Genomic DNA, 11,276 nt, shown 5'->3' with positions numbered 1-11,276 from the left:
TTGTTATTTATGGAGTGCAACAAGCGTACCATCGACTTCGACTCGTCCTCAACTCTAGCCAGTCTTCTGCACATCAGATTTCAGGGTGAGCTATTATTCCTAGCTCGTGCTGGATTCCCTCCTTCACGTCGTGATGTCTTGAAGTTCGGACATGGACCATCTTTTTACTATTTTTAGATGCTTAAATACTCTTAGATTTAGAAATTCGAGGATAGATGTTCTTGATGTGATGACTTCCAGATTTTTGAAATAATTAGTATTTAACTTTAGAAGTTTATTTAATTGGTTTCGTTAATGAGTTTTTGGAGCTTCCGCATTATTTATATTATTTATATTATTCATAGTTGAACTATTGGAATATGTTGGGGTTTAGATTTGTTGGTTCGCTCACCTAGGAGAATAAGTGTAAGTACCACTCGCGGCTCGTTTTTAGTCGTGAAAAACTTGGTATCATAGAGTTAGGTTCGTTGGTCTCATCACATAAGAACGAGTCTAGTATAGTCTTGAGAAACGGTAGGGGGACGCCCTGAATTTTCTTTGGGAGGCTATAAGACTTTAGGAAAATTCCATTCTTTCATTCTTTCGTGCTATTACTTGGATATAATTGGTATCTAGTTGATACAAATTGGTATCTAATATCCTCACTCTATTTCGCAGATAGTTAGAACTAGAGCGACAACGGTGTCAACACCAACACCGGCAAGACAGGGTGCGTCTGAGCCAAACATTGGGGCTGTAGCTAGAAGAGGAGCAGTGGCAAGAGGCCGTGGTAGAGGTCACAGGAGGACGATCTCTAGAGGTAGAGGAAAAGAACCTGGCCCCAACTGAGTTAAGGAAGTTAAAGGCCCAACTTCAAGAGTTGTTAGGTAAAGGCTTTATTAGACCAAGTGCATCCCCTTGGGGTGCTCCTATTTTATTTGTGAAGAAGAAGGATGGAAGTTTTTGGATGTGCATAGACTATAGGCAACTGAATAAGGTAACTATTAAGAACAAGTATCCTCTTCCTCGCATTGATGATTTGTTCGATCAGTTACAAGGTGCTTGTACCTTTTCAAAAATCGATTTGAGATCTTGTTATCATCAATTGAAAATACGGGCAGCAGATGTGCCAAAGACTGCGTTTCGAACTAGGTATGGGCATTACGAATTCTTAGTAATGTCTTTTGGGTTAACGAATGCCCCTGCTGCGTTCATGAGACTGATGAACGGGATTTTTAAGCCATATCTAGATATCTTTGTTATTGTATTTATTGATGATATACTGATATACTCAAAGAGCAGGAAAGAACATGAGGAGCATTTGAAAATTGTATTGGAATTGTTGAGACAGAAAAGACTTTATGCCAAATTCTCCAAGTGTGAGTTTTGGCTAGATTCAGTGTCCTCCTTGGGGCACGTGGTTTCCAAGGATGGAGTGATGGTGGATCCATATAAGATTGAAGTAGTGAAGAATTGGGTAAGACCTACTAATGTTACAGAGGTAAGGAGCTTTGTTGGTTTAGCTAGGTACTACCGTCGATTTGTGAAGGGATTTTCTTCTGTTGCTTCCCAATTGACAAATTTGACTAAGTAGAATGTTCCATTTGTATGGTCAGACGAATGTGAAGAAAGCTTCCAGAGCCTCAAAACCTTGTTGACTACCTCACCAATTCTTACCTTGCAAGTGGAAGGTAAGAATTTCATTGTTTACTGTGGTGCATCTTATTCTGGTTTGGGTGCAGTGCTAATGCAAGAGAGGAATGTAATTGCTTATGCTTCAAGGCAATTGAAAGTGCATGAACGTAACTATCCGACCCATGATTTGGAGTTGGCTGCAGTTGTGTTTGCATTAAAGCAATGGAGACATTATCTATTTGGGGTCAAGTGTGAAGTCTACACAGATCATCGTAGTTTAAAGTATGTCTTTACCCAGAAAGATTTGAATTTGAGGCAGAGGAGGTGGATGGAACTACTGAAGGACTATGATATTACTATTTTGTATCACCCAGGAAAAGCTAATGTTGTGGCAGATGCTTTAAGTAGAAAAGCAGGGAGCATGGGAAGCCTAGCCCACTTACAGGTTTCTAGATGCCCATTGGCTAGAGAGGTTCAGACTCTGGCTAATGACTTTATGAGGCTGGAAGTACTAGAGAAGAGAGAATTTTTGGCATGTGTGGAGGCAAGATCTTCTTTTCTTGACGAGATTAAGGGAAAACAGTTTACTACTGAGAAGCTGAGCCGAATTCGAGATATGGTATTATGAGGAGAGGCTAAAGAGGCAATAATCCATGAGGAAGGTGTTTTGAGAATTAAGGGAAGGGTACGTGTGCCCCGTGTTGATAATTTGATTCACACTATTCTTACAGAGGCTCATAGTTCAAGGTATTCTATACATCCTGGTGCAACCAAGATGTATCGTGACCTAAAGCAACATTTCTGGTGGAGTAGAATGAAGCGTGACATTGTTGATTTTGTTGCCCAATGCCCGAATTGTTAGCAGGTAAAGTATGAACACCAGAGGCCCGGAGGAACACTTCAGAAAATGCCCATTCCTGAATGGAAATGGGAAAGAATTGCAATGGATTTTGTGGTCGGTCTTCCCAAGACATTGGGTAAGTTAGATTCTATTTGCGTAATTGTTGACAGATTAAGTAAGTCTGCTCACTTCATTCCGGTCAAGGTGACTTACAATGCAGAGAAGTTAGCCAAACTCTATATCTCAAAAATTGTTCGATTGCATGGAGTTCCACTTTCCATCATATCAGCTAGAGGTACGCAATTTACTTCTAAGTTTTGGAGAACATTTCATGCTGAATTAGGTACTAGGTTGGATCTTAGTACTGCATTTCACCCTCAGACTGATGGTCAGTCTGAGCGAACGATTCAGGTGTTGGAGGATATGCTTCGTGCATGTGTGATAGAATTTGGTGGTCATTGGTATAACTTCTTACCCTTAGCGGAGTTTTCATACAATAATAGCTATCACTCAAGTATTGATATGGCCCCATTTGAGGCACTGTATGGGAGGAGATGTAGGTCTCCCATTGGTTGGTTTGATGCATTTGAGGTGAGACCATGGGGTACCGATCTTTTGAGGGAATCGTTAGATAAAGTATGATTTATTCAGGAGAAGCTTCTAGCAGCTCTGAACAGGCATAAAGAATATGCAGATCGAAAGGTTAGGGACTTGGATTTTATGGAGGGTGAACAAGTCTTGCGGAAGGTTTCACCCATGAAAGGGGTGATGCGGTTTGGGAAGCGAGGTAAGCTTAGTCCGAGGTATATTGGTCCATTTGAAGTCTTGAATCGCATGGCGGAGGTGGCTTATGAATTGGCATTGCCTCCAGGACTCTCAAGTGTGCACCCGGTATTTCATGTGTCTATGCTGAAAAAATACCATGGAGATGGAAACTATATTATTCGTTGGGATTCAGTTCTTCTTGATGAGAATTTGTCTTATGAGGAGGAGCCTGTTGCTATTTTAGGTAGAGAGGTCCGCAAGTTGAGATCAAAGGATATTGCATCTATCAAGGTTCAGTGGAGGAATCGACCAATTGAAGAGTCCACTTGGGAGAATGAGGCTGATATGCAAGAAAGATATCCACATGTTTTTACAGATTCAGGTACTCTTTCTCGCCCTTGCTTTTCTTCTTGTGATCGTTCGGGGACGAACGATGGGTAAATTGGTATCTATTGTAACGACCTGTTTAGTCGGTCCGAGCAGTAGAACTATTTTTGATAAAAACTGACTGGGTCAAAGGATCACACGATGGACCGTCATGGTCACGACGGACCGTGATGGACTCCGTCGTCCCACACTTGTGTAAATTCTTCTGCTGCTCTCCTCATTACCCTCGACGACAGGTAGGACGAGTCGTCATAAGCACGACGGTCCGTCAAGGGTCTTCATTTCAAAACACTTCAACTCTGAAATCTGGGTGCTGGGATCGACTCTCTGAACTTTGTGACGGACCTGCAGGACGGACCTCCGTAGATACGACGGACCGTCACAAGCTTCCCTACTAAATTTAACTCTCTGAACTTTGTGACGGACCTGCATCACGGGCCGTCGTAGACACGATGGACCGTCACAAGATGCGTAACCCCGACTGGGTCAAATTTCTGCTAAAAGTTTTAAAGGGGTGTTTTGGATTATTCATGATTATAATTATGAAATTAGTGGGACAAGTTTAATAATTTATTTACTTGGGGGGTTAAAGAAGATAATAAGGGAATAAATATCGGGTTACTTTTATCATCTTTTATAATTGATTATATGATAATTAGGGTAAAAGAAAAAGAATCTGGAGAAGAAAAATAAAAAGAACAGAGAGGGAGAACGAGCGAGAAAGAGAGAACGAAGATGAAAGCAAAGACATTGGGAAGTAGCTTACTTGATCACGATTCTTCGGTGGAGGTAGGTTATGGTTTTTATTTCTATATGATAGATAAAATCTAAATAGAGATCTATATGTATTGGGTGGTATTATAAAGTCTTCTATATGCTTGATTGTGTGTTTGTATGTTGATCTTGTGTAATTGTGGTGGTCAGAATGATTAGACTTTTGAATATTCAATCTTAAATCCTCTCTATTAAGATGGCGCCTTGACATAAAGAAGGCTTGATGAACTAAAATAATGAGATAAATGGATCGGGTGTCACGTTCCGACACGGTAGTATTAGGGGATCGGGTGTCACGTTCCGACACGGTAGTATTAGGGGATCGGGTGTCACGTTCCGACATGGTAGTATTAGGGGATCGGGTGTCACGTTCCGACACGGTAGTATTAGGGGATCGGGTGTCACGTACCGATACGGTAGTATTAGGGGATCGGGTGTCACGTTCTGAAATGGTAGTATTAGGGGATCGGGTGTCACATTCCGACACGGTAGTAGTAGGGGATCGGACTGTCACGTTCCGACACGATAATGATAAAGAGAATGAATCTTGAACTATGTTAATATACTCAAACTCAAAGAACCTAATTCCCAAATGATTATGGTGTGGAGGCTTGAGTCCTCATAGGTGTGCTTGGTGTTGTTGTCAATGGTTCTTATACTTGTTGATTTTCACCTGTTGAGTATTATGGTTGATCTTATATTATTATTCAGTATATATTGCTTTCTATTCTGAGTTGGCCGATGATACTTACTCAGTACGTGTTCCTTGTACTGACCCCTACTTGTAATTTTCTTCTTTGTTATTTGTGGAGTGCAGCAAGCGTACCATTGACTTCGACTCGTCCTCAACTCTAGCCAGTCTTCTGCACATCAGATTTCAGGGTGAGCTATTATTCCTAGCTCGTGCTGGATTCCCTCCTTCACGTTGTGATGTCTTGAAGTTTGGACATTGACCATCTTTTTACTATTTTTAGCTTCTTAAATACTCTTAGATTTAGAAATTTGAGGATAGATGTTCTTGATGTGATGACTTCCAGATTTTGGGAATAATAAGTATTTAACTTTAGAAGTTGATTTAATTGGTTTCTTTAATGAGTTTTTGGAGCTTCCACATTATTTATATTATTTATATTATTCATAGTTGAACTATTGGAATATGTTGGGGTTTAGATTTGTTGGTTCGCTCACCTAGGAGAATAAGTGTGGGTGCCACTCGCGGCTCGTTTTAGTTCGTGATAAAATTTCAAAAAAAAATTTCTCAATTACTTTACCCTTTATGTGAGTCGTGATCCCATCACTGAATGAACTAATCTGGAGAAAATTGTGCCTGTAAACATATTATTTATGCCAAAATTTTCGCAAACATCAAGTTGCGAGATAACAATCGACACACGTAAGACTATACATAAGAAACATCTATTAGACAATTAATTATCTAAACAATTCATTATGTGGATGAATAGTCTCAAAAGTATCTGTATACGTTCCTAGAATGCGTGGGATACAATGTCAACTTTCGTTTATGATGTTCTCACAATTAACTTGCCTTTCTAACAAGCAGTACAGAAAAATTCATCACTTAAAAGAATTTTTAGGTTCTTCCATAAATGTCCATTTTGATTTTCCATAATTTGTCTAAACATTATAGACTAATGATGTCCCAAACAATCATGCCAAATTAAGAAAGTAATGAAATTAGTTAACTTCTAATTTATCATAGAATGTGTCTCAATTGCACTAATTCTTGTCCAATACAAGCTGCCTGAAGATAAACATAAAACTTTTCTGTAATACATGTCTTTTTAGAGATATTCTTGATGATACCACATCATTGACCAAAGGTCCCATCTTTCCCATGTCTAGCATGGTGACCTACACTTCATTCCCCTTAGATAATGAATCTATATCTTTAGATTTTACCAAAAGTTCTTATTTTCCATGTATAAAACACAAAACATATGAACACATCAAATTATGATAGCTTTAGTGCCTCATTCCATATTTATGTGCATTATTCAATCACTTGTCGTCTTTCAAACATTATATGCACTGCTGCCACATTCACATTAGAATATGGAGCAATTTCATGACTAATTTTTATTTAAAGCACATTGTTTGCTTTAATAGTCAAAATGTCATCAATATAGTGCATTGTACTCAAACCCAACATCTTATTTATATAAAGAGATCTAGGTCATAAATCGTGAGATTTGAACTCAACATGTTTAATATATCATGGTGCATCAAGACTCAAACCTGATGTCTTACCCTCTCTTGGTGCGATTAGACGTGAATCCATCGTGTTACCCTCTTTATGAAATTAGACATTAATCCATCTTATTACCCTCTTTATGCAATTGAGCATTAATCCATCGTCTTACCCTTTTGATGAGATGAAAATTGAATCCATCATCTTATTCTCAAGTGAGACTCACCCTAGTTTTTAATGATATCATATCACACTAATTCCAACGACATTGCTCATATATATAGTTATGATATAATAATAATTTTCAAATTAAAAGTAAACATGTACAAATGCTCGCATACAAAAATATTGAATCACTTTCACCGCTTTTTTATGAGTGTACATGCAATAATCCTACACTTTTTCCCTCAATTACTTTGTAGAATATAAAAATTGACAATGCATGTTAATAAAAGACTTTCTTAAATAAAACCTGCTTGCAACATACATAGAAGTTACAAAGCCATAAGGAAAAAAATATTATATTTTAAAATTTAGATAGCGGAAAGGGCTCAAAATAGACCACCATAGTAAGTACAAGCAAAATATAAATATAATAAAATGCATTATATCGGAACTAGCAATTTTTCTTGTTTCGAAAGAGAAAAATATACACAATCTTTATGACAATAAAATTGGCGAGGAACTTGCTTGTGTTAATTATTTTAATGGCTCATAAAACTTTCATAATATAACAAGGTATCAAGAATGCTGCTTGACACTTCAAAATATATTATAGATCAGATACATACATACATGGTAAGAATTAGATTAACTTCTATGAATATTAGCAAACGATTCATATTACATTATATTCAACAATATTGGTTCCGACAATCTAAATAATTAGAACCTTGTGTTGATAACGTGTTATGAAACTATATAAATTTAGAAGAACAATAAAGTAGGGAGAAGAGAAAATACTTCTCATTCATCTTGAAGTATATTTAGGATTCATGAATCTTCTTTACAATGAAGGGAAACCCCTTTATTTATAGGAGAAAACTAACTTGATCTCCAAGTAGAATTTCTAACCATATTCTAAAAGAACTCCACAGGATAGACATTCACTAAAAATTGGATCAAAGTAAAAGTACTATTTCGGATGAATGGGGAATAACGCCGCTCTTTGATCTGCTTTTAGTGGACTCAAAAAAGAAATCTTGATATAATAGATATCAAGGTAAGAGGAGGATAAAAGGCCAACCTGAGAGCGAGGCAAGCCGGGAAGGGGCAGTTCGAAAGTGCCTTCGACGGAAGTCTTCAAACTCGCTCGAATCATATTCAACTATAATTGTCATTTTGAATTCCAAAGTAAACATTGTATGTAAAAAATTGTAATGTATATCAAAATGTCACCATAATGTATTCAATATTAAAAAAATCATATCCAAAAAAACATGTTTATGCTATTCTATTTCATAATTTTACCACCATAAATACCAATTTTGCACTTGAATAATATTAAGAAAAACAAGATGTTTATACAATTCTACATTATATATATATTTTTTTATCATTATATTATTCTAAAAGTAAAAAAAAAAAAACGTAATTGAAGAGAAAGAAAAAATATGTTTATAAGTGTAATTGTATCAAGTAAGAAAGAGAAAAAAAGTCAAAAATAATGTAACCAATTATAGTTGTGATTAAAAATCAAAACATATGAAAAACAAAATCAGCAAACGAAGCTTAAAAAATAAGTAAAAAAATCTTATAAAGATATGTATATTTGTCAAGTTACCAGGTTTGTAATTAAAATAATAATGTTGTAAATGAAAAGAATAAATTAACATTATGTAAATAAATGTCTTAAATTGAATATTCTAGTAATTTTTTCAATTTAATATGATATCATAAACACACACTTTAATATGAATTAAGAGTTATGATTATCAAAAATCATGGGAGGAACGAAAATAAAAACAACCAATACATGAATAATATGAATAAAAGGGTAGTGATTGTCCCACTCATTATTTACAATAATAATAAATACATAAATAGAAAAAATTATTGTAAAATTGAGAAAAGAAAAAGATAAATAGGAACAATGACCAATGAGAGGTGCCTTATAGTATTCATTTATGTTACTTTATATCACACAAAGGTGAGGTTCAATTGATAAATAAATCAATTCTTTCGGATCTTTTAACTTCTCCAAAATAACAAGAAAAGGTAATTTTTCTTCCACAATGGGTATTCTAACGAACTCAAGTTAAATTAGCTCATAAAAATTAAACTTGAGTCATTTTAATAACGAGGATAAAAATAAGATATTTTTATCATAAAGTAAGTTTTGTTCAAATTATATAATCTAGGGGGCAAGTTTGGTCAAACTTAATGCATATATATTGATAAGTAATTTTAAAAAAGTAATTAGATTTTAAAACTTAGCGGTAAATATCTGTAACTAAAGACTAATCATATGTTTAATCAGTGACAGACCTAGGATTTTCGTTTAAGGAATTCGAAAAATAAAAATATAAACGTGCAAATAAGCCTTTAGAAATGAAACCTTGAAATCTTTTGGGTTAAAAACCAAAATTTAGCACGTTTTTAAAAGTTAAAAAATTAAGTGAAAAAAACTCAAAAAAAAATGGAGTAAAAAAAAGAAAGATAAAATGCTTACAAAGAGACTTGAACGATTGACATACAACTTAATTTCAAGGGGACTTGCCACAGCGCCATTAGTTTCTGTTTGTTATAGATAAAGTTCAAAATATATCTATAAAAATACAGAAAATTTACATTATATATACCGTGTAATTTTTTAGTGAGGGGGTTCATGAACCCATGTGGGTCCTCCCTTGGATTTAACAATATTTTTCATTATGACATAAACATCAATGACATTTTTCCAAGTATGAAATAATATATTCGATATTTGTATAAAATTTCATTATTTAATGACATTTATATATGTCGATCGTATCAACGACATTTTACAATAGATATCATAATTTATTCGACATTTGTAGTAAATGTAGCTATTTTAGTAAAAGTTTTGCTAAAAGTCGCTAAAATCAATGACTTTTTACAACAAATGTCACTATTTTAGTGATATTCTAAATATCACTAAAATCAATGATATTTTGCTGTAAATGTTATAATATATTCGACATTTATGTTGAATGTAACTATTTAAATGATATTTTTTAAATGTCACTAAAACCAATGACATTTTGTAATCAATATCATATTATATTCGACATTTGTAGCAGACGTCATCATTTATATGACATTTTTGCAAAGTGTCACTAAAACAACGACATTTTGTAATAAATGTCATTATTATATTCGATATTTTAAGCAAATGTCATCCTTTATATGACATTTTTGCTAAATATCGCTAAAAACCTGTCACGACCCAAACCGGGTTGCGACTGGCACCCACACTTACCCTCCTATGTGAGCGAACCAACCAATCTAACCTTAACATTTCAATATAATATCAACAGAAAGTAATGCGGAAGACTTAAACTCATTAAATAAAGACCAATTCATTAACTTCTAAAATTCAACATCTATTATTCCCCAAAATCTGGAAGTCATCATCACAAGAACATCTACGATCAAATGACTAAACTAAGAGTATTCTAAAAGCTAAAAATACATAAGAAGCTAGTCCATGCCGGAAGTTCAAGGCATGGAGACTTGAAGAAGAAGATCCAGTCCAAGCTAGAAGCATTAGCTCACCCTGAATTTCCGATGTAGTAAGACTGGCTTGAATTACTGTTGAGTCGAAGATGACGGCACGTTTGTTGCACTCCACAAATAAACAAGAAGAGAACATAAAAGTAGGGGTCAGTACAAAACACGGGTACTGAGTAGATATCATCGGCCAACTCAAAATAGAAATCAATATATACCGAGTAATATCATAAAATCAACTATGATACTCAACATGTAGCAACAACAAATACTATATCATTAACAATTACCGTCAAGTTCACACATGAGGACTCAAGCCTCGATACCATACTCATTTGGGAATCATGTTCATTAGATTGAGAATATTAACATCTTTCAAGATTCATTATCTTTATTTCTCTTGTGTCGGTACGTGACACTCTTCTCCCTCAATATTCATTAATCCTCTTGTGTCGGTACGTGACACTCCGATCCCCTAAATCTATGTGTCGGTTCGTGACACCCGATCCCCTAAATCTATGTGTCGGTTCGTGACACCCGATCCCCTAAATCTACGTGTCGGTTCGTGACACCCGATCCCCTAATACTATGTGTCGGTTCGTGACACCCGATCCCCTAATACTACGTGTCGGTTCGTGACACCCGATCCCCTAATACTACGTGTCGGTTTGTGACACCCGATCCCCTAATTCTACGTGTCGGTTTGTGACACCTGATCCCCTAATCTCCTTCCATCAATTCATCAAGCCTTCTTTCTTACCAAGGCATCATCAATCCCATTATTTTAGTTCATCACGCCTTCTTTTATACCAAGGCCTCATTATTAACAAAGAGATTAAGATTTTGCAAGATTTGGGATTCAATAACTTCATCATGCTTAATATAATCACAATTATACAATCACGTTCATGCAAGCATACAATTAAGCACATAGCAGGGTTTACAATATTATCAATACATATCATATTCTATTAAGAGTTTACTACGAATATC

The 11,276-nt window shown here is 35.5% G+C and overlaps 1 protein-coding gene across 1 annotated transcript; it reads left to right on the top strand.

Annotated features, from left to right (window-relative positions):
* The first annotated feature begins 2,557 nt into the window (after positions 1–2,557).
* LOC138340347 (uncharacterized) lies at positions 2,558–4,536 on the top strand. The gene is made up of 4 exons (XM_069292062.1): positions 2,558–2,659; positions 3,107–3,346; positions 3,449–3,602; positions 4,532–4,536. Exons 1-4 carry the CDS (start codon positions 2,558–2,560, stop codon positions 4,534–4,536), a joined length of 501 nt encoding a protein of 166 aa, XP_069148163.1.
* Positions 4,537–11,276: the final 6,740 nt, after the last annotated feature.

Source organism: Solanum lycopersicum, chromosome 12 (genome assembly GCF_036512215.1).
Source record: "Solanum lycopersicum chromosome 12, SLM_r2.1".
Classification (NCBI taxonomy): domain Eukaryota; kingdom Viridiplantae; phylum Streptophyta; class Magnoliopsida; order Solanales; family Solanaceae; genus Solanum; species Solanum lycopersicum.
This window is presented reverse-complemented; position numbering and strand designations above follow the sequence as displayed.